This window comes from Hoplias malabaricus, chromosome 5 (assembly GCF_029633855.1).
Source record: "Hoplias malabaricus isolate fHopMal1 chromosome 5, fHopMal1.hap1, whole genome shotgun sequence".
NCBI classification, from domain to species: domain Eukaryota; kingdom Metazoa; phylum Chordata; class Actinopteri; order Characiformes; family Erythrinidae; genus Hoplias; species Hoplias malabaricus.
The window spans coordinates 13,514,294-13,539,554 of NC_089804.1; the positions used below are offsets into that span (position 1 = coordinate 13,514,294).

A 25,261-nucleotide genomic window follows, 5' to 3' on the forward strand; every position below is an offset into this window, starting at 1 on the left:
TGTATTACTTGTACAAAATATATTACTTTGATTTCAAACAAGAGTTTAATTTCAGCCTATAACTATCATTTAATGTTATGTAGTAGAATGTCCTACAGCATTGCTTCTCTCAGCCTCAATTTGGACAGGTTTCATGATTGTGTGTTCTCTATGGTCCAACAAGGTCTCTAATATAAATTTATATATTTAATATTTTAATATATGTGCCTGTAGGAGTTAATTCTATGCTTAAATAAAGACACATTTACTTGGGGGGAAATGGGTGTAAACCAAGTGCTTACATTTTAAACCATGATTGGTTAAAATGTATTTATCTCAAACTAGGGGGTCACAAGCAACTCACGAATCTAGCTCTGTATTGTCTAAAAACCAATCCAATGGCTTGTATTCCCACTAGAACCACTCCTTTGCATTGTTGTTGTCTTTTTTTTTTTAGTTTTCCCTGCTCAAAAATGCACGACTCAACTCATAAAAGACTCTAAAATTAGCTGTAAATTGGGAAGGAAAAACAGTGCTGTGTAGGGGAAAACCCTTCCTGTCTATATAACACTTTTTCTGAGTCCTATTGCTATTTATAGAATTATTGCCATAACTTGTGTTTTTTATATATTAAACACAAACGGAATTAAATCATTTGTCAAGCTGCTTTCACCCAAAGATTCAGTACATTTTCAGAATACAAAAGAAAGTTTTCAAAAGGAAAAATGTTTGCATATATATTTAATTACTTACAACAGACAATGCAACTTCATCCTGAGCCAGACTGAACCCATGCATGGGACAAACTGCTCTAAAGTGGTCTTCCTTATGCAAAGTCTGGATGGCTGAATGAGAAAGGAGGCCAAGCACATCTTTACAGAAGCAGCAAAACTGATGGAACTCTACAGTAATGGTGGGGTACGGATTTAAACATGTCCACATAGGCAGAGTATACAGGTGGGTCTACTGCTTTGTGAAAGATTACTGCTACAAAGTAAGAAAAAGATTTTCGCACATTTGCTTCTGTAGTAGCGATGTAGTTTGTGCTGGAAGTTACACTTCAATGGAGCACTCAAAATTAGACCAAACGATATCCTGCCTTTTGCCAATTTCAAATATGAAAGGATGAATTCAAAGCAAACGACTTAATTAACACAATCATCTACAACTGTACATATTTATCTTTAAACTGCACAGAAATGGATGGTGTACCTAGGAATTTAACTCTCCCCATTAGTGACAGAGTACAGCCAGGGGCACTCAAACTTAAAGTGCAAATGGAGGAGGTACGATGCATTGGGTGCAGGAATACTCCAGCGCTTTTCAAACTAAACTTTGTTGTATACTGTAGCATACTGTCAATCTCCACAGACATGTTCTGTGCATTATAGAAAAATGAAATGAAAACCCACTGACTTCAAACACACACAATAAGAAACTAAAACATATTTTTTCAAAGCTGTGCTTTCAGAGTGGGTGTAGTGTTCATATAGGAATCACCTGCTGTACTTCTTAACCCGTCTGAGGATGAAGAGTAAACAGGCTGCCCCTGACTGCAGTGTATATCAGAAAAATTTGAAGTTACATGATATTTTTAAACTAATATTTTCTTCAGCAACAGCTTTGCCAAGATATTCACTCACTTCTGTTTCATAAAGCCATGACTGGAATATAAGTTTAACATGATGACACGTTATTTCAAAACTTTATTCCCAGATGTCAGCAATGGCCAAATGGTTATTGCTTAAAGTGTGTGTTTTAGTTATTGGGTTTTCAGTGGTAGTCTGTGATACTGATCAGACAGTTTGCTTTTAGGTTAAACAACGCTTAAGTATTGCTTCAAGACAGAGTTGCAACTAATAAAAGTTGAACAAATGAGAAATAAGGTGAGAAGCAGAGGTGCATTGAACAAACTAAAGTACAAAGAGAAAATGATCACTCTCCAGAACGACAGCAGGCTCTGAAGCCACACTGCAGATTCTGGCATCCACTCGCCGTCTCAGCGTGAGGACCTGTGGAAAGAGCATTAGAACAGTGTGAGAAGAAAAACGTTAGCTCTCCACACCAATGGCTGGAAATACATTGCTTCCTACACTACAATAAATTTAGTCAGACTCTAAAAATAGACACGTTTTCCATAATCGCTCAGGTTGTAATTTAGAGGCTAAAGTTTAAACAACCAATACAGCCTGTCCAGGAGTGCATATCCAGTGCCATTACAGAGACATCAGTACATCCACAGGACGAAGCAGAGCTGAAGAATGCTTCAGAAAAACTGAAAAGCCATGTACTCGTCTAGTTCTAGAGAGTTTCTGTACACTTACCTTAAGGTACTGTACACCCATCAGCATCACGCACACAAGGCCAGTGTTGCATGAGAGCTGGGTTAAGCACTAATTACACCATTTATTAAAATACATTTCTACAGAACATTTAACATTACTACTACAGAAACATTTAGAAACTACCAAAATGTGCAAACATACCAAATCATCACAAAAATTGTTTGATGTCAGAAACTAAATTCAAATCAGGGATGCAGGTGAATTTATAAAATACAGCATCCTTTTACCAATGCTATCCATTAACATAGAACACAAACATTTAAAACAGTTTTCTCTTTCTATACAGTTGGATGGGGTAGTGTTTCATCATTCAAATCATTCATTACAGTAGTTAGCAATAAACATATGTGTATGTGGTGGTAGTGGTGGGGTACCATTGATGTTATCGCAGTAGTAGAAGTGTTCATCATTGAGTGCGGGACAGACAGAAACCAGTTCCTGCAGGCCCACCTCAGTGATAAACAGACAGCCTGAGAGATTCAGATGTTCCAGCAGGGGGAGCCCTCCTCCTTGAGACAGACACCTGCCACAAACAAACACAAGGTTAGAAATTGTCACCAGTCAACACTAGCAGAGCACAGGTCCAATATCATTCAAGGGCATGTATTATGTTTAGTCCAACATTATCTATTTACTCCCACACCACCATTTAACTGAACTGACACAACCAGTAGAGTGCAACAGTTTGTTACAGGGCACAAAAGCACAAAGCAGCTCTGCTAAAACAGCAATTTAGTACTGTGAATATTATTAAAAGTATGATATATTGGGCAGCTATAGAGGAGAAAATGTCAGGCTTGTTACAATATTTTGACACTCTTTAGTGCATTACAGAAGCTGTTTAAGAAATCATTTTACTGGCTGAGTAACTTTTTTTAGTCATTGTTTATTTTATTCTTTTTTTGCTACTTTTTTCCATCTACAATTTCTCTGAAGTGCTATTCAGATAAACGATATACCAATTTTATAAATCTGTCTAGCACTGATAGCCTGGTACTGGTACCAGAATGCATGTACATGATATCCAACAGCAATGGATGTTTAAATCAAAGCAGTATAATTATAGAATTAAATATCTACAGGATAACCCCTGAAAGAGCAAACGGTCATAGTTTGACTATCCTACCTTTCCTTGTAAAACTAATCCATTCCAAAATTAGCCACCAAAAAGTAGCAAAAAGAATCAGTGTAGAAAATATTTGATCGCTCCTTAAAGAGCACATAAAGGCAAATAATTACCTTTAAAACATAGTAAAAAATAAAAGAAAAATTTAAACGACATGCAGGCACCCTGCTATAACATTTTTAAATTGTGTAAATACACGCTTCAAGCATATCATATCTTCTCTTCAAGGTTTTCAAAATATTTTAATCAAAACAACGGTGGCAAAATCTGCAACCTACCATATAATTGCAGAGGTCTCACAAATTAGGGTTTGTTTGTAACAGGCTTGTGATATGACTTCGTTACCATCCCTACACAATCTTAGACTTTCACAAGTCCATTCACATTGACTGATTATTTTACATATTTTGCTCTGTGTGTGTTTTGGCATGTTCAGTGTTTTTAGAAATACATAATTGGACTGCTTAATTTTTCAAGGACTGATTGGTTATAGGAAGGGGCAGTATCCATGTCTTTATTACCATCGTATGGTCTCAAAATATTAACACGGTATGCTGTATTACCGAGGTGGGGTGGGGTTTACTGTTGGGTTGGGTTGGCATCATGAGTGAAGGGTTTTCATACGTGTTGACGATAAAAAAAACATTTATGAGAGAGCAGATTTCAGCAACTGGTGCTGGAGGAACAGAAGAGTTAAAAAATAATAAAATAAACAAAATAAGATGTTTCTACACTGTCTAAAAAGCATATAACAGGCACTTGTGGTTTAGCAGATGATTTTCCAGTGAATTGAGGCTGAGAACACACACATTTAGCAGATAAAGCCTCATACACGTGAGCACAAAGTCGAGTGGTTTTCTTAAGGGTATTTTGTCTGATTTCAGATTCCTCCTCGTATGTTTAGCACTAATTTTGGGTTAAAATTAAAACTGCAGTGCTCCACCGGGCTGTTTTTTTTTCCTCAACTCATTTCAGCCTGTGACATCAACAGTCAGCGAGCTCCCACAGCGCCCCCTCCCTGTGGCTCTCTTAAATGCACATTTGGCCTTTTACTTAAAGACACGGAACAGAAATTTGACACACCATACACCTGTCATAAGTTCCGCCCTCGTTATGAGACGCCGTCCACATTTTTAAATATGATATTACCGTTATACTGCCCAATCCTAATTGGGTAAGGGGTGTAGGAACCACCTTTTGTGTGAGAGTGTGTGTGTGTGTATATACAGTGAAAGAGAGAGACTATGAAGATGAGATCAGAAAACAAGCTGTCAAAACTGTGGTTAATATTGGTTCTGGGCAATCACATTTTTTATTTACAACGTTTTTAATGACAATCTACATTTAGAGGAAAATAAATATTGCACAAGTCTAGTGTGTAATACATTACCTCAAGCCAAGGTCTGTGATCTGATAGCATCCTGACAAGCTGAGGAACCTGAGAGCTCGACAGGCTCCTGATTGATCAGTCCTCAAGTCGCCTTCAGAAAGGCATTTAGTCCGAAACACATCACTGCCTCCTGTGGCCTGAGGCTCACACTGCGCTCCTTTCACTGTCCTGATCGCAGTGTCTGAACTGCAGCAGGTAGAGTGGCCACACTGCAGAGAGCCATACAGCTGTTGCCAGTAGGAGGAGCCAGCATCTGCACCAGTTCTGTAGCTCTGCCTCCGGCTCCTCCTGCAGCAGCAAGACCCGCTTCCTGCCTGCAGCTCTAAAATGGCACCTTGCCCCTCTTCCTGTACAGACACACCTCCATGTCTGCTCCGATCAACTGCATCCTCGATGTCTGCCAGCTCAGCTGGATCCAAAACCCAGACAGGGCTGCAGGCCATGCCTTGCCCACCAGGCCGTCGTTTAAAGATGAGGGCCTGCCTGGTACGTCCCACCGAGTAAGCAGAATGCTCATCCAAGAGTTGGATTGGAGAAGACAAGCCTTTTAGAAATTTGGCTCTGCGTTCAGGGTTCTTCTTGGGTAGGGTAAGGTCACCTAAACCCATGGACAGCCTCTTCACGGTGTGGTCAGTGATCTTCTCACAGCCTGACAGATCCAAGTGCTCAAGGGACTGACATGCTCCCAGCTCTGCCCAGCTTTGAGAAAGAAACAGAAAAGAAATTTACTCAGTGACATGTATTCCTTTCTGTCATTAAACATATGCGATATTTTACTGAGTGTTTGTGTGCACAGATCTATGCTAAAACCACTTGCCCCACTGTAGTAAATTCCAAAAAGGATGTTATTTATTACTATGATTAGGACTGGGTTTATTTTTTGCTGTTGACAATGTCAGTTCATATGACTTACAAGCACTACACGTAGAATAACACACACCTGTCAAAGGCAGAATCTGTGACATCGGTTTGTGTGAGGTCAAGGTGTGTAAGGTTTGGACACAGTCTGAGAATCTGACGCACCTAGAGGAAAAAAAAAACAAAAAAACTATTTTGACAATATGATATATCATCCTTGGCCTATAAATTATTTCAGACAGTTTTAAAAGAAACACAGATCCCATATCCTGCTGCATGTGTCAAGGTTCAATTGATTTCTATTAGCAAAAATGACCTAAACACTTATTTTTAATTACAGCTGAGAATTGCTGCAAACCTCTAAACCAGTAGTCGCAAACTAGATAATTGTGACTGACAGGTCCATCTCCAAGAAAATGCATGTCAATCGAGATACATCATGGCTGTTTCAGTTATCACGTGTAAGTTACTATAGCTGCGTCATTCTGTGTCCACCATTGTTTGCTAGCTAGTTAAGCAGGGACATATAAAGCCCCTGATGCACTGGGTTTTGTCTACAAAATCTGACAAACAAATTCGCATCCCTGACCAGTGCCGCTGCTATGTAGTGTCCCTGCCCTGTTTGAGCCAACACTGTGACAGTACTTATGGTTTCAGTTTCATAAAGGGAGATATTATACAAATATATCATGTGGATTACAAAACACAACACAAGCTAGAGTCACACTATACCATAGTGTTCTGTTACCATAGTTGTGCTACCTTGTCAAAATGTGCCACCATACTTTTATTTTATAAGTACAATCATTATTATCTGTAACCACTTATCCAGTTCAGGGTCACGGTGGGTCCAGAGGCTACCTGGAATCATTGGGTGCGAGGCGGGAATACACCCTGGAGGGGGCGCCAGTCCTTCAAAGGGCAATGCAGACACACACATTCACTCCTACGGACACTTTTGAGTCGCCAATCCACCTACCAACGTGTGTTTTTGGACTGTGGGAGGAAACCCGGAGCACCCGGAGGAAACCCACGCTGACACAGGGAGAACACACCATCTCCTCACAGACAGTCACCCGGAGCGGGAATTGAACCCACAACCTCCAGCCCCCTGGAGCTGTGTGACTGCGACGCCTACCTGCTGCCCCTTTATAAGTACAGCTGTCAGTAAATAAAACAGTATAATTTGTGTCAAACTACCTACAATATATTAGCAAATGCTCCTAACAGAAGTATAAGCAGTAGATATGCACAATCTAAATCCCTGTATGAGGGGGAAGATAAGGCAATTATGGTAATAAACTGATTCAGCATGCAGAGTTTTGAAAAACTTGAAAAGATTCATGCACAGAGCTGCGGTTATGTAGCATAGATATCAATAGGTAGCACACCTTGTCAGAACACCTGTTTACAAAGCAGACATTGTACAGCCTCAGGTCAACACCCAGCTGTGCATTAAAGAAGTTTCAATGTTGCAATGACAGAGACTCTACACTCCCCATTACATGTCAGAGAAGCATTACAATGATTTTGAATCTGTTATTTAATTAAAAATTCCTTTAAACTCCGAGAAATTCTATATAATGTGAAATACTGCAGTTTAATCAATTAATTACTTTTCACCACAAAATGATTTCCACTAAATCAACCTCAGCTTCCCTATGGGCCATTACACACTACTATCTGACCATTCCGAATGACTCCATTAACAAAGCTTTGGTCTCAGAAGAAGTATCACAAACTCATGGGCTGATATCATTTAGGCTATACGTGTGGAGGTTTCCACTCACCATTTTGCTGGAGACAGCAGCACTGTAGGCCAAGCTAATGGTGCGTACTGACGGCCCAACATCTGGGAGAAGGTTCTGGATCATTCCATTCAATAACTTTTTCTCCCTGTTCACTGCACTGATGGCCAATGTGTCTTCATATGCTTCCTCTGCAGAGAAAAGGCATGATTCATGCAAAATCATCTACTTCAGTTGAATGGAAGACTTTCTGTTTCCCTAATGACTTTGTGTATGAATATGGTGTTTATAATTAAATGAGTGAGAAAAAGAGTTAGAGATTGCTACCTGATTCATCAACATCTGCATCCTCATCCCACTCCTGATAAGCTTTTCCTTCCTCCTGCAGGTTCCTTACCCACTCCTCATCTGGATCCTGGTCCAGTTCATCCGGAGGACCACAGTAATAGTCCCCTAGGGAAAAAAAAAATAATAATGAGTTTCTCTCTCAGACAGTGCATTCTATAGATCAGTGATTCCCAGGCCTGATGCAAGATCCCAATAATGAGCTAGTTAACAAGCACTTCCTAAAATGGTGCAGTGTGTTAAGAGTAGGGAAAAAACTGAAAATGTAAAGTCAAAGAGCATTTCCAGTCTACTGAAAAACAAATAACTGGACATTACAAAGAAAGTGTCTACCCTCACTGCATTCACTTTGTAGCAACTTTATAAATGTTATCAAAATCACTTATACACTAAGTGGACATTAGAAATTGCATATTGCACCTTGCAATACACGGCATGAAAGAACATAAGGGTGAGCATATGTAAAAAAAATAATCTGAAAAAGGGAAGCTACACCTAGAACAGTACATATCTGCATTTATGTTGCTTATGCACAGACCTAGAGAATGCAGCCTTCTGGTCTCATAATTCCACACAGGTGACACAGAGGCAGAAGTAACAGCTGGTGTCTCACCTCTTGCCCAGCGGACTGGGTAAAGATGTCTCCAGAGTAAACCCGTTTTAACTACCTGTGCCCAGGTACTGCACACCTGGCTGCAGCGGCACAGGTCCTTTGGGCCCAGGTACTGGAACAGCCGCACCAAGACCTCATCTGGTAATGCTGAGATGTGTGTGTATGTTCGAATGTCACGCTCTGATAGAGCAGAAAAACACAAACACACATACTGTAACACACTTGCAACATATCTTTTGGTCCAAAACATATACATCATTTTAAGTGATTTAAAATCTAAAGACTGATTTATTTGAAGGCTAGTCTGAGTAAGACTGGACTTTGCACAGGAAATATGTTCCCAAATCCTTTGCGCAATATATTAGTCAGGGGTAAATAGGAAATTTAATTTCTTTCCAGGGGTTCATTCATAACACTGGTGAGGTTTAGTGTACCAAAACTAATTGCATGTGATAGTTTAAACAGAAGCAATCAGTAATTTCTCGTCTTCAAATTACGAAACAGCTGTTAAACTAAAATCGAGTGGCTTACGTTTGTCAGAAATTCTGTCCTAAACCTATTTTCAGCATGGCCACCCCTGCATGTGAAATGTGAGTCAGTAGAGATAAGCCTCAAAATTATATTTACATATTTCTTTATTTTTTCATTACATGAGAAGCATATGCAAAATGCGCCCCTAAATGTTATAAGCCCAAACTAAAAACAGTAAATGTCAAAAGCTGCTCTCACCGTCCTCTGTCTTCTCATGGTCTGAGTATTTGAAAGCCTTGTGCAGCTCCTCGGCCTGGCTCCACAGATTTAAACCTTTCAGCACTTCCTCAGTTTTGTCCCACTGCTGGCTGCAGTGCTGTGCTATCACCTGCCTCTTAATAGCCTTCAGCTCCTCATAGGTGAAATACTCCATCAGCATGGGCTGGAAGACCTGAGACAGGAGAGAAGGACAAGAGTGAGTGGATGAAACAATGGTCTGAGAAGTACATACTACTGTAAGAAGCAAATGAACTTCAGCAAACTACTGTCTAGGTCTCTCTTCCAATACCCAATCAGAATGGAGATCTGGGTGTGATAAGGGCTTGCGTGCTGTTTGGTGCCCTACCTCCTCCTCCTCCTTCATGTGAGGGAGGAAGTCCTGGGTGAAGGCCTCCAGTCGCTCTTTCAGCTGCTGCGCATAGTTCAGCTGCTCACACTCACTCTAGAGGGTTTAGAGAGTTATACATTAGCAGACTTAAAAGACACACTACACCTGGACAATGTATACAGTCATGCACAAACACCCACAAACAGATCAATTGTAGCATTCTTTCTGAGATTACACATCACCTGCATCAATACCACAGGTGAAAACAATTGTTTCCTTGCTTCAGAGGCTGTGTACTACTCTGACAATGAATGCTCTTTAAGAGGAGTTTAAAATGTAACCTGTAATTACAAGCTCACACACTATGTTCCAGAATAGAGATGAATGAAACATCGCAAACAAGAGAATAATTTTCACTTAAATTGTGCACAGTTTTAAAATAAATTCAAAAATTACACATTCAGTCAATTCAGTCAACAAAACTGTTTTTCGTGACCAGGGTACCACATTTAAAAGTAAAATATCTGCCAGCAATTAGGCAAAACACTATTTTCAGAAAACACATGTCTATGTTCACTAAATGTGAAGCTGAATTGTCTGGAGAATCAGGTACAGCGTACACTACAAGAGGAGAGGTGTGTTCTCAATAGAGACAAGAGAGAGGAACCAGAACTACCTGCTTTATGACTGATTTGTTTATGAGTCAGGTCTCTGAGCATTGATTAACTTTTTCTAATTTGTTTATTAACCTTTGACAAAAGAGGGTCAGTTATTGGACAAAATAAATGAATTATTACAAATGCTGCAAGTGATTATAAAATTCCACAATGTAAATGTTTCATTATTATGTTCAATACGTGTAAAAATACTGTTCAACCGTATCATATTAACGCACCATGCATCTTTACTTTTCTAAGCTTTAAAAAAAAGGTCACATTTTTTCCCCTCCATTTTATAGCCCTATCCAATTCATCACTAAACATTACAGATAAAATTTCTATTCTAACGCATGAAAAGTCATTAAAACACAATCAAAATTTCCAGGAGGAATACACAACAAGGAGCCAGCACTCTAAAACGAATGTGGTTTGGCAGAGATGCAGTTCAGGGTGACACGTGCACACTGCATCACATTCCTTCTTTTGGATCGGACAGGACAGCCATGAAAGCAGGCTTTTATCCAACCATTTTAAATAAACTATTTTTGTTTTAGTAAACCAAAGAACATGAGATGAAAACACCTCTTAGAACCACAAGACACGGGTTTTTTTATCAGCTACACAGCACCACAACATCCTGAGTCATCCCAGCACAGCAAAGTGCCACTCCCAACCCTGCACAGCGTGGGCAGCAACAACATTGTGCTCATGACAGAGTGCGAGAGGGAGAGAGAGAAACATCTGATCTAAATTCAGAATTCTCTCATGTTGTCTGAACTAATTCCTTGGCTTAACAGGCCTGAGATCTGTTATGAATTGTGCTCCCAGTTACAATCACAGGCTGAAAAGGCTACGCAGTGCAACAGACTGTAAGCTAACTCGCCTCCCCCGTTTGCTGCCATTTTGGGATCGACAAACAAAACTCCACTGTTCCACACTTTAAACATGGGCTACTTTTCCCCAAACCTTTACAGCAGCAGATGATTTTGACAGGCTGGATGTGTCCATCTTGTGCCAATCTTTTCTGAAGACTAAGTGTAAATAAACAGATTCAGAAATAGCCATGATTTATTTACATCAGTTTACACAGTCCATCCTGTTACTGTTAGGACTCAGAACAGAATGCCCTCTTTTTTTTTTTTTTTTTTTTTTTGTACTCACCCAGTGGAAAATTACTCGATTGGGAAACCCGGATCAGGAAAGCTAAGTTGGACACAGTTAACTGCTGACTATTTCAAAGCTGGAAATATCTCATTTATATATCAGCATTTATATCATTCTTGAGATAAAACTAATGAAATAATAAAAACTGCATCAGGATTGGTGACTGATATCAAAAAACCAACCCATGCAAGCTGTACTAGGAAAGTAACATACAGGAACTGTGGGACAATGTTCATATCCAATACTTTATACATATTCATAACAAAGCAAATACTGATGCAGATTCGTATACAGAGAAACTTGGACAAAACATATCTAGATGAGCACTGTGTAGATAAAATTTTATTATGGCTGTAATACCACTGAGGCTTACTTGCTGCTTTAATTGATGCCTAAATGGAACTGATGCAACAAATACCTCAGCAAAATAATAACTGCCTGCTGTGACCACTAGCATTAATAACCACAAGCACCCATGACAACACCCATGATTACAGCAATGACATATTTATGCTGAGCTAGGACAACTACTATACATAAATGACATTTAACATTGTCATTCTGTACCACACATAAACAAGGTCAACCCTTCCCACATACAATAAGACTAGCCAGCGTCACTCCTCTTACATAAGACAAGAAAAAACAGATACCTCTAAAGAAGCTTATGAATTAAGGCAACAAGAACAACACTGTACAGGCTCCCCTTTCTAATTTAATTATTTAAGTGTAAGTTACTCATATTCAACTTGTATAATTATCATAAAAAAGCACCAATATTAAAATGGGATCAGCTGCACATGATTCCAAGATCATCATGTCTAATGTAAGCGTTAAAACACTTTGGGGCATATAGTGTAGTTATGACAATAACTCATAACTACATAGATATGGAGACATACACACACACCTTGACATTCCTGAGCCCTTTTTCAAAGAGCGAGAGCATCTCTGAAAGCTTGTTGTCGGAGTGTACATTGTAGATGGTGCGGCTGCGCTGCTGCAGCAGCTCGATTATGTATTCATTCTCAATCTGCTCATGTATCTTGAACACCTTGAATGTGGCGCAGAGCGTCTGAAGAAATGCCCTGAAATCATTGTTGTTGGAGAAGTTGGTCTTCGACAGCTGTGGACAGAAGAAAAATCAGGAATTTGTACATCAATAGCAAGTCTGGGGTGTGCTTAAATATGTATAGCCTTTTATTTTCCTTAGAACCTCAGTTTGGCGGAGTACTAATGTGTGTTATATTGTTATTGTATTATCCACTCCAATATGAAGAGACTGTAGACCAAAGATTTTCTTTGATTAAAAAAAATAACAATAATTCCTCAACCATCAAGAAGCACATTCATATTTAATTTTATACAGAAATGCATTGTCATGTACTCTCAGCGGAATTAAATTCTTCAGACGTCTGACTCCAGTCACCAGCAATGTGAACAATAACGACCAAATGTGTTTCTTTAGCTTTTCACATCTAAACACTCTCCATGATTTTGTACACTTGATCTTAACTATTTAAAGAGTACTAGGCAATTTTGTTTAATTATCTCAGTGCATAAATTAACAGTACATTATGAAGGATATATTGTACATAATTTTTAATTATTTGATCAGGCAATAATTAAGATCAGCATCTTATATACAATAGCAGCCTGTCAGATTAACAATTATATGAGCACACTAGGAGAGAATGTCTCTGTTAGCATTGTTCACCTGTTTGGCCAATGGATTGCATTAGTGCAGTGGTCTGGATTGTGGATATGCGCCTCTAGGGGCTCAGTAGAAGAACTACAACAACACAGGCCATGGCACAGACGGGCACTGCGATTTAACTACCTAGCGCACCTTTAATGATTAAATAATAAATACAGTAAATAATATGAACAGCTATAAAATTCAGCATCGTTTTTCTCCTTTTTTAATTGCTATTTAATTTGGTCAGTATATGTTTCTACATCAACACCTCCACTCAGTCATGGCTGATCTTGTTTACGTAACCTCCAGCCAAAACCTAGATTCAGTTTGAAAGGTACAAGAGAAATATATATTGATTTTATTTCAAAATGTAGGGTTGGGGTGATGGTTAATTAGCTACAACCACACAAACCAGATACAACCAACTGTGCTGTTACCCGCCCGGTGAGGTTTGGTTACAGGAGACTATCTCTCGGCGGCACGTAAAGCACGTAGTCCCAAAGAGCGGTAAACACTAACTCCGTGAAGGGGTGTGACTGTCTGATTACTACATAGTTCACACACGCAGTTAATTTTCCTTTTGACTATACAGCAACATGAATCAGCCGAAGGAAAGAATAATCTGATCCAAACTACCATAAAACGCCTTCAATCGATTCAGACTACCTTAAATAACGGATTGACAGCATACGTTGGTCCATTTCATCGTACATTAGGACTTTAATATATATATATATATACATATATATATATATACATTGTATATTTGCTTGATCGATAGAAAGAGGATAATGCTTATTTTATGATTATCTTGGTCAGTTAACCTTAACGTTATCTTGATTCGAAATATGACAAAACACTTAAGGCTAACGCTAACGTCGGCTATTCGCAAGGCCCCTTCATGCATCACAAAACGGATTCAGCTTCGGCTGATGCAAGCTATGTTTCTGATACGCTGTTTGATTGAATACGTTTAATTTTGTTTTAATACGCTCCTCGTTTTTTCTGCTTTCTGATAACATTATTATGTTTAATTCAAAATGATGCCACCGGTCTAAGTGAACTGACACCACTAACCTAAACATACAAACAGGGATAACGTTAGCCCTAACACTCGCCCTAGCTTTAGCTGGTAACTTATTCGATTTTTCTAATTCCACCTTAAGTAGTGAAACAGTTTCATCATAGCCACTGAAACACTGCCTTAACATTTATGAGCTGATTAAAAATCAGTTCCACCTTAAATAGTGCGGCAGGAACATTAGACAGCACCATTTAAGGTGGAACGGAAAATGCGAATACAAATCCGCAGATAATGTTATCGCTGCCATATGTGGTAAAAGTTGATATACTTTAGTTTACTGACACGGTTCACTTAAATAGACGTTATTTGATGAATAAAAGATTATGTTCTACATTGTCACTGCTGCAACATTTAAGGTGGAACGGAGAGTATCGCTACGAAACCAACTTCGGCACCGCAGGAACGCTGACTAATAAACATTAACCAACTCAGTTAAAACGGCCCGCAAAAGACCTGCTATTGTTAACTGATGTATTAAAGCAGTACCTTATCGCAGTAGAGTCCGACTAGCTGCTTCATGCGCCAGTGCGGCCCAGTGAAGACGTCCACCTCGTCGGGGAAAGGCGCCATATCACTCCATGGATTCAACACATTCTCACCACTGCTCCATCACATCACATCCACTCCAATGAATCAGAGTCGATACCAAAGAGTCGACTCGCTGAATCATAGAAAATTGGTTAAAATCTAGTCGACACATTGAGTCGGCTCTGGTCGGGACTCAAAAATACACGGAGTATCGCTAATCCACTCAACCCCAGCTCCGGATTACTACTGTTGTAGAGCGACACACCGAACAGAGATAAAGAGACTCTCAACCCACCTCACTCAAAACATAATGCTCAAGAATATTTTGAATTAGTTATTTTGGCCCCTTCCCCTATTTATCCAGAACAGGTTTGTGCACATGTGGCTGAATAATCCCAAATAATTCTTCATGGGACAAGACAAGACGAGAAAAGGTTTAGTTTTACAATAGAATAACCTCCACAGATGAAAATATTTAGTCACCTTGCTTACTCTCTTTTTAAATATACATACTTCATAAGAAAACACAGAGAACAATTTTCTACATAGACTTTAATGACAGACAGAAAAGTATGATAATGTAGCAGATAGGTAATATATAAAAAAAAAAACAGAAGAAAAACAATAAAAAACAAAGATATATTAGTTATCTTTTTTGTGTATGACTTAATTAACTTTTGGAAGTGTGGTAACAGGAGAACAAATCAAATGCTCACCTCCAATCCACCAGTTACAAACATGTAACAACCCCAAATACACAAGATTTTATGATGTGATGTGTGAATGTAAAATTAAATACACTCTGGGAACTGACTTTCCAAAAGCAGTAGTTAAGATAATGTTCTTAATTTTAATCTGTTAAAGTACTGAATTTAATCAAAGTCATATGGATCATTCACCATCAAATGTTCACTATGTGAAAGACAGCTGTGGTTAAAATAGATGAGTATATGACTGTGACAAATGCTTTCTACGAGCTCACTGGGCCTGTTTGGGAACCCGCTGTGTTTGAGCTCACTGCTTTTGGATTTTGTTGCAGGTCAGTTCTCTTCAATCTGAGTTTAAACTCAAAGCCAAACTGAAGGACAAAGCCTCATACTTGAAAAAAGCAGGACAGTTTAAACACAGAAACAGATCACTCTTCTGTATAAAAAGTAGAACTAACCATTTATTTCTTTCAGCAAAGAGGATTTTTTTTTTACTGTAGATGCTGTGCATTTTGGCACTAAGCCAATGTCAACCTTAACTAAAAAGAAATAGATTTACATCCCTACAACCAGCTATTTTTAAATTGGGGGAAAACACATTCTTAAAATACATCTCCTCTTAATTCATTTTTGAAAGACATCATAAAGATATACATTATATTAGAGCTGTCTTAATGTAGTGGTCTCTAAAAGCCACTCTTGGTTCATTCTACTCCGGTCCATTCTGTTCACTCTCTTTCACCCAGTCCAGCGATGAGTCCACTCAAGAAACAATGGCTCTGGGGTTTAGCTTTCAGCCTGCAGCATCTCTTCAATCTCCCTGTCCCAGTTGTCATCATGGTTTTCTGCATCTGCCACAACCTCATACTCTTGCAGCTCCCGCTGCAGCTCCCTCTCCCACTCTGATGCGTCTTCTGATGAGGGAAGAAAGGCATGAGGAGAAACGAATGATGATGAAGACGCTACCATTCAAACTTGTCTTACTCATAATTGCTGCTATTATATTCAGTGATAAATGTCAGGATACAATGAAGTACCAAGATCTTTAAAGATCTTTAAAGAAAAACACAGAGAGAACACACCACACTCCTCACAGACAGTCACCCGGAGGAAACCCACGCGGACACAAGGAGAACACACCAACTCCTCACAGACAGTCACCCGGAGGAAACCCATGCAGTCACAGGGAGAACACACCACACTCCTCACAGACAGTCACCCGGAGCAGGAATCGAACCCACAACCTCCAGGTCCCTGGAGCTGTGTGACTGCGACACTACCTGTCTTAATTTGATCAAAACTGTATTAATTATATAGATCCCATAACTCTATAATAAAAGGAAAACTTGGTTTCTCGCTAAATGGCTGCTTTAAGGTTTTAGTTAAACATGCCTCTCATTCAGATACCAATCAAAATACTGAGAACTCAAACCAGTGCAAGAGTAGATTTAACTGTTTTTGAAAAAAAAAATAAAAATAAAATGTAGTCTCTACTGACCAGACTCACCTTCCTGGACAGAGTCCTCATTTTTCTTGTCCAGAACCAGCTGCTCCATCTCTTTCCGCAAGTCCTCCTGATTGATGTTACATGAATCAAACGCGTCACTCACAAACTCAGAAACTCCAGGACTGGTAGAGATCTCCTCCTCCTCATGCTGTACAAGGTAATATAAGAAAAGTCAGTTTAAGGTTTTACTTATCCACTTACGTCGATCTTAACAATTTAACTAGGTAGTGTCACTGTGTACCTCATTAGGTTTGGGTTTGGAGTTGATGGTTGTTGGAGGAGTTTTTGGTCTGATATTTTCTATGGAATAGAAGAGATTACATGATTTAAAAAAAAAAAACATATGCTGCCACTTAGCTTTATTAGCCTCATAGCTCCAGGGCAAAACCTAGCAAACATACCACATTTAGGTTAATATGAGAAAGAGTGCATTTACTTATACCCATCACTATTTGAAGTTCCGCTCCATTATACAATTAATGATGTGTAATTCAGTGACATTGAGACTGAACCTGGAATGCTCTCTGTCTGTGGAGGTGCTCCGTTCTTCTCCTCTTCTCTCCTCTCTGCAGCCTGCTGCTGTGCTGCCAGGGCCGTGAGCTGAGCAGATTGTTTAATAAGAGATACGCGATAGAAATAGTTCCTCCAGAACACCTCCTCTTTCACACTAGAACACAAACACAGAGGTCAGATCTACAGATACATACAAAGGTAAGTCTGTATAGCATTGTCCTTACTACTGTTCACATTGTGGAACTACAACCAGTGATACTTCCCTTGAGCTCGTGTAACAAAAATATCAAGTCTCGAGAGATGCAATTAAATGTTGAAAAATTGTTGACAACATCTGTTACAGAAGAGTACAAGCTAGTACACATTCTACTGCAAAAACAATTGCAAAGTTCAGTGAAACTTAACACAATTCATCAATACAACAATTCACTGCAACACGTGTGATGAAGGATGTGTTTGCTACTGTTTTGCTGTCCACTAAAGTAAGAAAAAAGCTGTTGTGTGTATAAACTCTGAATGATAGTGGCACAGGGGTGAGGACAATGAAAAACGTCTGGCAAAACATCAGTGAGTAATCCAATTCCAAATATGATCCAGAAAGTACAGATCTTTTCACTATTCACACTCACTGTTTAGGGACCAGGTCAAAGCGCATCCTGTTGAGCAGCTCATCTTCTTGCAGCATGACCAGGGCAATGGGATACATTTGATCAACATCAAATTGGAACTGCACACCTGCTGGAGGGTCCCGAAGAAAGTTCCTTTTATCCTGAAACCCCCCCCCCCAAAAAAAAAAACAAAACTATTGTTCTTTTTTTTACATCGAATATATTGTCTCACAATGTAGTTCTGTATTTCAAAATAAATGCAAATGTTTACACTAGAAATACTATAAGGTAAACCTTACAGCTGATAAAGCCAGCATCTGTTGCTGAATGGTTTCCTCCTCACTGTATCCAACCCAGGGAGGCACTGCTGTATCTACAGATAAAGAATAATAAATGTATACAAATAATGAAGGACTAAACTTTAAAAGTAAGTATATACAAGTAATGTTTAATGAGTGTGGGACAGTTAATGTATTGTTAGCTTGATGCAAATTTAACACTAGAATGTCCATGAAGGACTAATACATTACCTCACTGTGGAGACTGGAAAAGTCAAAAAATTTATGAAGTGAAGGTTTCCATCAAGCTAATAAAAACACAACAAGTGTTATATGTGCAAAAATAATAAGGATAAAATGACTGCAACACCTGATTTCTTGGAATTCTTCTCTTGCACAAACTTTTCCTGTTCTTTCTGAAAATCTCCCAGAATTGTCTGAGGAAAGAAAATGGATTTTTGTGTTGTTGTATTTATATATATATATATAAATGGCCACTGACCCCAATAGGTGAGTCCCAGACTTCAGTGTTTAAGATTAGCAAATTGTAGTTTTAGCAATTTAGCATTAGTGTAAATAGCAGACATCGAAATTTGTGCTAAGTTAAGCCGTAACTACGCTTCGTCTCCCCACATTCACGACCTACTCTCCGTTATTCCACCCACCCCCACCTCCTGTCATACAGCCAGTGCCTGTGTTACTCCTCCAGCCAGTCGTCACGTCTTCAAGGTAGCGATGTGTAACCACTTACAACTTTTTTATTTCTTGTTTACTATTGTTACCACTGTATTTCTTTTTTATTTTTAGTAACGCTACACGCATTAATTGCTTTTCCATTATTTTAAACTAATCAAGTTCGTAGGTAGAGGTTCCACTGTGTGTGTGTGTATATATATATATATATGTATGAATATGAGAGAGATCACCTTATCTAAGATGCCATCTATACTGCCCTCCTCGACAGTCTTCTTGATGCTGCTTGCGGTCTCAGCCACAGATTCTGAGAGTTTCTTAGTAGCACTACTTGCAATGTTCAGAATGAATCCTGGTGCACAAAGAAAGAAAGTAATGAGACTAGTTCTTGACGACAGATCAATAAGACTTTTAAAAGTGAAAAGAGATAAGCGCAAATTAAAACAAATTTATGGTTGTATCTCCACAGCCGTGATTTATAGTGATCCACTGCATCGTATATAATCCACTGAGAACACAAACTTACAACCAATCAAACATCTTCATTATCCTTTATTACTAACAGTGACTGTTCATTATGAAAATTTAAGTTATTGGCCAGGGTATTCCACAAAGCAAGATTTCTTAGTTGGTTAAATAACTTAAGCCCAAAGTCGAGGAATGTCCAATAGGAATGTCCCTCAGCTCTTTACCCATTGGATGGGCTTTACTTTGGGGTTAAGTTATCTAGCTAAACAAGGAAATCCTGCTTTGTGGCCCATACTCATACAGGGAGTACAATTTAGGCAGCATCTTTCTTCTGCTAACTTTAGTTCACACTTCTTTCTTTTTTCTGCTTGTCAACATCATTAAAAACATATCAGACAGTACATAAAAAGGTATTAATATTTTATTCAGTGTATAAACCGTTATGCTAATGATGTGCAGATCTGGTACATTTAGAGAAAAAAAAATCAGCAGGACGTGTAATAAAATAGGGCTTTACTCTACCAGGGGGGTATTACATAAAGCAGGATTTCTCGGTTTAGCCGGTTTAGTCAAACAATAACAGCACACGCTGTTCCCAATGGACAGTCCTCAACTGAATACACCAGCTGTGCCTAACAGACGCCTGCTTCAGTGTTTAATGTGGTATGGAAGCAACAGGCAAAATGAAACAAGCTGGATTCAGTCGAGAGAGACAGGGGGCTCACCGCTGAAACCCTTCGCCTGCTCCAGCAGCGGCGGCGGAGGGACGTGCTCCGTGTCCGCGGCTCCATGTTCGTTCTCAGGTGTTTTGTTTACTTCTCTCTCCGCTTCCTCGTCTGTCCTCTCCTCCTCCGCCGCTGCTCCAGGCACAGTTTCGGCTTCAGTTTCCGTTCCAAGAGGAGACTCGATGCCAAGCCACGACCCCCAGCCTTTAAACATGGTGGATGCCGTGTGTTCGTGGCTGTTCTAGCTCACTTTAACCGAATTAAACCTGTCTGAAAGCGAGATATTTATCTGCACTACTCCATGATCCCCCTCCAACGTCAGCAGCAGCGTTTGCTTCTTCGGGGTTTTCTGAGGCGGTGGATCTCAGCAGCGCCCCCTAACGAACACAGTACTGGCTGCTCTACCTATTCATGTAGATGTTCAGGACCGACACAGAACACGCATTTTTGCACCGTTTTGATGCAGGAGCCGTTATGTTAAGCTCTATGTATTGTACTACCCAGGGAGAAAGGTAAACAGGGAGAATAAGGGCGCTGCTCCGGGCTCAGCACGGCAGAAACACTTGTAGGAGGTATCCTCTTCAGCCCTCCTCTCTTCATTGACTAACCCCCTGAAATTAATTTATGTTCAGATTTATATATTTATAAATCTTTATATTTATATAAATATATAAATTATATTTATATATTCCACCCCCCGTCCTTTACTCCTCCCCTTCATCTTGAAAGCCCCAAACCAGCTTATGATTATTTAATTTCTCAAGAATTTATTCATTCATTCATTATCTGTAACCCTTATCCAGTTCAGGGTCGCGGTGGGTCCAGAGTCTACCTGGAATCATTGGGCGCAAGGTGGGAATACACCCTGGAGGGGGCGCCAGTCCTTCACAGGGCAACACACACACTCACATTCACTCACACCTACAGACACTTTTGAGTCACCAATCCTCCTACCAACGTGTGTTTTTGGACTGTGGGAGGAAACCGGAGCACCTGGAGGAAACCCACGCAGACACAGGGAGAACACACCACACTTCTCACAGAGGGTCACCCAGAGCGGGAATCAAACCCACAACTTCCAGGTCCCTAGAGCTGTGTCACTGACACTACCTGCTGCGCCACCATGCCGCTGATATGTACAGGTAACTTTTATATTTATTTATTAATTCATTCATTGTCTGTAACTGCTTATCCAGTTCAGGGTCGCGGTGGGTCCGGAGCCTACCCAGAATCATTGAGCGCAAGACGGGAACACACCCTGGAGGGGGCAGCATTTATTTCAACAGTGGAATTACTGTATTCTGTCTGATTTAATGTTGAGATACTGTTCTGTAGGTGGCATTGCTGTGGTCCTTTTGGTGGACGTGAATGGGAACAGAACAGTCAGGGATTTGCATATGTCAATATTATGATAGAGTGGAGTAAAAGCTTGATGTGTACATAAGAGATAGAATGAATCTCCAGTCAATTTCCCAGGAGGGCCCCGAGAACGTGAGCTGAGGTAGTTATGAATTGATTAATGGAACTTATTACCCTCAAAACCATATAAGGCAGACAGCAAAAGGGAGGATTCATCAAAATGAGCTGGAAAACATTACAGTGGTAATGTAAATTTTATGCACTGGCACTCCTGAGGGAGGAGGAGGACTTCCGTTCCTTTTTTCATTTCCAGAGGCCTAATAAAACCCTGCGAGCTGGTAATGATTTGAAAGAAGATGTGGGTGGCTGCTTGTGGACAATGAGGGAGAAATTCATCAGGCTCTATCAGGCTCTTTGGAGGGGAATGTCTTTGCTCGCCCCATTTCCGCTCTAAATGAGCTCTCATTTTATGCTCTGCTGGAAGAGAAGAACCAGTGAGTGTACATGCATTGGGAGGAAGTTGTGATTATGCTGGAGAAACCCCTAGAGGGCGCTAGAGCGCAGCGTTTCCTGCACAAGTGAGGGTACAGGGGCTTTTAGTCTCTTCTTTCAGTGGCTGAAATTAAGGGGCTTCATTCAAAACCACTCACTGTTGTACTTTACAGGCGAACAAATGCACAAATATTGGTGATGTATCTAACATAGTTTACAGAAAGGTTAAAAAATAAAGGCAATATAAAAACTAAAATCAGTGATTTCTAAAATTCCCTTCAACATTTCTTTACCTGACAAAAGCACAAAGTGTCCAACGTATTCACTGTAAAACTTGATTGTGTTTTGTAACGATAGAGTAATTTTGACTTTGATGACTGTAATGCAGTAAAAAAAAATGCAGATGAATATGAGAGGTATAAAAAGAGCATTCACCAAATACTTTTGCATTGCTCCTCACTTTATGCCTAATCTCTTCAGAGAATTTTCAGATTATGTCATGTTTCTGTGATAAATACATGGGCTTGGGAGTACTTAAAAAAAAACAGTTGTCAATAACAGAATCCACCACTGCATTAAGGAATGCACACTGACATCTTATTCCACAAGGAGAAAGCCATATTTGTTGTATGGAAATGCTAATGGGTACTCTGGGCCCAGGCTAATTTCAGATTTTCAAAAATGAACGCTGTGTTTTCAGTGCTAATGATGAAAGGGACCATCCAGACTGTTATCAGCGATGTTATAGGGGTGTGTATCAGTGACCACAGCATGGGTGACTCCAGAAGTCTTCATTGCTGTAGATGTAAACATTGTATTTTTGAGAGACTAATACTGCAGTCAAAGCAATGTCATGGTTATTTCAGCAAGACAATACCACGCCTGTTTGTATGTGCAACAACAACACGGCTCAGTGACAGAGTGTGTGTGCTTGCCTGACCTGCCTGCAATTCACAGCTGTCTCCTGGCACATCATGAAGAGACAAATCAGGCAACAGCCTGCTGAATGACTGAAGTTTTGTATCAAGACAGAATGGCCAAAATTTCACTTTGGAAAAGTTTAACAATTAGTGTCCTCAGTTCCCAAATGAATAAACAGTAACAGAGGCGTAAACCTACCTTTGTCCTTTTTTGAGTTTGTTGCAGACATTAAATTCTAAAAGTGGTAATATTTTAAAACAAAAATTTTCAGTAAAGACATATTACATTAAAAAAATATCTCACTTTTCTGGAAATTAGATTTGTATTTTTACATGGTGTTTAGCATGCTAGTAATTTCCTCTGTCTGTGTTCTGGCGACACAAAAGCAGAACAATGTGTCAAACAGTGTGTCAAAACATCCCATTTCTTTGGGCAGTGTAGTGACAACAGAAGTGATTTTAACACTTCTAGACTTCAGGGTTCAAATATGTGCCCTTTTAAGTAATATGTGCCGTGTTCATATTCCAACTCCTTCATTACCTCCTAATTAGAGGATACCATGATATTCAAGGGAAAATGTTCATACAGCAGAATCAGATTTGGAACTTTGGTGTTTAGCACAGTTAACATTGGCAGCAATTTCTAAATCACACATTTATTTCATCTTAGACATGAATTTCCTCATAGGGGCCAGCTGCTAATCCGATGGCTGTGGTCAGAATTACCGAATGAAAATATGACTTGTTTTCTTTAAGCTAATAGTCAATCTTAAGGTATGAAGCTGACCTTCTCTTAATAGTTTGAGGCGGCAATATCACTTTCAAATGAGTGCCGAGATCAAAGCCCCCCCCCCCTCCCCCAGACAGTCACACACTCAGTGCTGTATATGATTAGTAAGAAAGGCTCATGATGCCCAATTAGCAAATGAAAATCCTCTCATTTGGATGTAAGTGTGTGAGAGTGGGCTGATTTAACAGGCTTCCATTCACTTTGATGATGCTCTACTGGTAAATGTTGCGATGGTGTTTTTAGACTGAGCTTAAAATGAATATGCACACAGCAATCTGCTCAAAGGCTGAGTAAGCAGAAGAAGCAACTGGACTTGTTTGTAATTTAGAATCTTGTCATCTTTGCTGGCAGCAGTAGCCCATATTAAAACACCCTGCTGCTTTTATTTTCTTGTGTTAAAATCAAAATGTATTTTTTTAAATATAAAAAATTCATCAGATTTCCAAGCAGAGCTTTGAAATGAAATGTGAAATTATTTGTCATTGTACCATGTATGGTGGCACGGTGGTGCAGCAGGTAGTGTCGCAGTCACACAGCTCCAGGGACCTGGAGGTTGTGGTTTTGATTCCCGCTCTGGGTGACTGTCTGTGTGGTGTGTTCTCCCTGTGTCCGCGTGGGTTTCCTCCGGGTGACTGTCTGTGAGGAGTGTGGTGTGTTCTCCGTGTCTGCGTGGGTTTCCTCCGGGTGACTGTCTGTGAGGAGTGTGGTGTATTCTCTCTGTGTCTGCCTGGGTTTCCTCCCGGTGACTGTCTGTGAGGAGTGTGGTGTGTTCTCCCTGTGTTCGCATGGGTTTCCTCCGGGTGACTGTCTGTGAGGAGTGTGGTGTGTTCTCCCTGTGTCCGCGTGGGTTTCCTCCAGGTGACTGTCTGTGAGGAGTGTGGTGTGTTCTCCCTGTGTCCGCGTGGGTTTCCTCCGGGTGACTGTCTGTGAGGAGTTGGTCTGTTCTCCCCGTGTCCGCGTGGGTTTCCTCCGGGTGCTCCGGTTTCCTCCCACAGTCCAAAAACACACGTTGGTAGGTGGATTGGCGACTCAAAAAGTATCCGTAGGTGTGAGTGAATGTGTGAGTGTGTGTTGCCCTGTGAAGGACTAGCACCCCAGGGTGTATTTCTGCCTTGTGCCCAATGATTCCAGGTAGGATCTGGACCCACCGTGACCCTGAACTGGATAAGGGTTACAGATAATGGATGAATGAATGAATGTACCATGTATAACAAAATGTGTCTTCTGCATTTTAACCCATCTGTGGCAGTGAACAGTGAATCTGTGGCACCTGGGGAGCAGTTGTGGGTTTGGGGCCTTGCTTAAGGGCACCTCAGCTGTGGATTGAGGGAGGAGGACAGTGCTGTTCCTTCATTCCAACATCCCCCAATTTTCCTGCCAGTCGTGGGAATCAAACCAGTGACCTTTCATTTCTTTTCTTTACTTGTATCATTTTACATTTTTTAAATCATTTTTAATCATTTAATAATTTTACTCTTTTTATGTATTTCCTTTTACTGCAATATTTTAATCGTTTTATTGGACTTTTATGATTTGTATTCTTGCTTTTAATTTAACTGTTTCTTCTGTAAAGCACTTTGAATTG

At 39.9% G+C, this 25,261-nt stretch overlaps 2 protein-coding genes across 3 annotated transcripts; both read right to left on the reverse strand.

The window, feature by feature from the left end:
* Window positions 1–686: 686 nt before the first annotated feature.
* On the reverse strand, window positions 687–14,721 carry fbxl5 (F-box and leucine-rich repeat protein 5). The gene is made up of 11 exons (XM_066670992.1): window positions 14,575–14,721; window positions 12,216–12,431; window positions 9,501–9,596; window positions 9,134–9,326; window positions 8,405–8,584; window positions 7,774–7,899; window positions 7,489–7,637; window positions 5,781–5,863; window positions 4,841–5,539; window positions 2,699–2,847; window positions 687–1,991 (listed from the first exon to the last, which is right to left on the reverse strand). The coding sequence occupies exons 1-11, from the start codon at window positions 14,656–14,658 to the stop codon at window positions 1,915–1,917; spliced, it is 2,052 nt and encodes a 683-aa protein (XP_066527089.1). The 5' UTR covers window positions 14,659–14,721; the 3' UTR covers window positions 687–1,914.
* Window positions 14,722–15,170: 449 nt separating this feature from the next.
* syap1 (synapse associated protein 1) lies at window positions 15,171–20,486 on the reverse strand. 2 transcript variants are annotated; one of them, XM_066670993.1, is made up of 9 exons: window positions 20,116–20,486; window positions 19,156–19,274; window positions 18,600–18,666; window positions 18,251–18,324; window positions 17,973–18,112; window positions 17,343–17,497; window positions 17,072–17,130; window positions 16,822–16,978; window positions 15,171–16,237 (listed from the first exon to the last, which is right to left on the reverse strand). In XM_066670993.1, the coding sequence occupies exons 1-9, from the start codon at window positions 20,327–20,329 to the stop codon at window positions 16,110–16,112; spliced, it is 1,113 nt and encodes a 370-aa protein (XP_066527090.1). In that variant the 5' UTR covers window positions 20,330–20,486; the 3' UTR covers window positions 15,171–16,109. The 2 variants fall into 2 exon arrangements, with proteins under 2 accessions (XP_066527090.1, XP_066527091.1); XM_066670994.1 differs by having other exon boundaries at window positions 16,831–16,978; window positions 20,116–20,484.
* Between the last annotated feature and the right edge of the window lie 4,775 nt (window positions 20,487–25,261).

Coding starts and splice junctions, on each gene's coding strand:
- fbxl5 (XM_066670992.1), bottom strand. CDS start 14,658: ATGGCGCCTTTCCCCGACGAGGTGGACGTCTTCACTGGGCCGCACTGG. Junction 7,900..8,404: donor CCCAGTCCGCTGGGCAAGAG/GTGAGACACCAG, acceptor TTTTTTCCCTAG/GGGACTATTACTGTGGTCCT. Junction 2,848..4,840: donor ATCACAGACCTTGGCTTGAG/GTAATGTATTAC, acceptor TGTTTGTGGCAG/GTGTCTGTCTCAAGGAGGAG.
- syap1 (XM_066670993.1), bottom strand. CDS start 20,329: ATGTTTAAAGGCTGGGGGTCGTGGCTTGGCATCGAGTCTCCTCTTGGA. Junction 19,275..20,115: donor GCAGGCGAAGGGTTTCAGCG/GTGAGCCCCCTG, acceptor TTTGTGCACCAG/GATTCATTCTGAACATTGCA. Junction 18,325..18,599: donor GAAGAATTCCAAGAAATCAG/GTGTTGCAGTCA, acceptor CTTTATCTGTAG/ATACAGCAGTGCCTCCCTGG.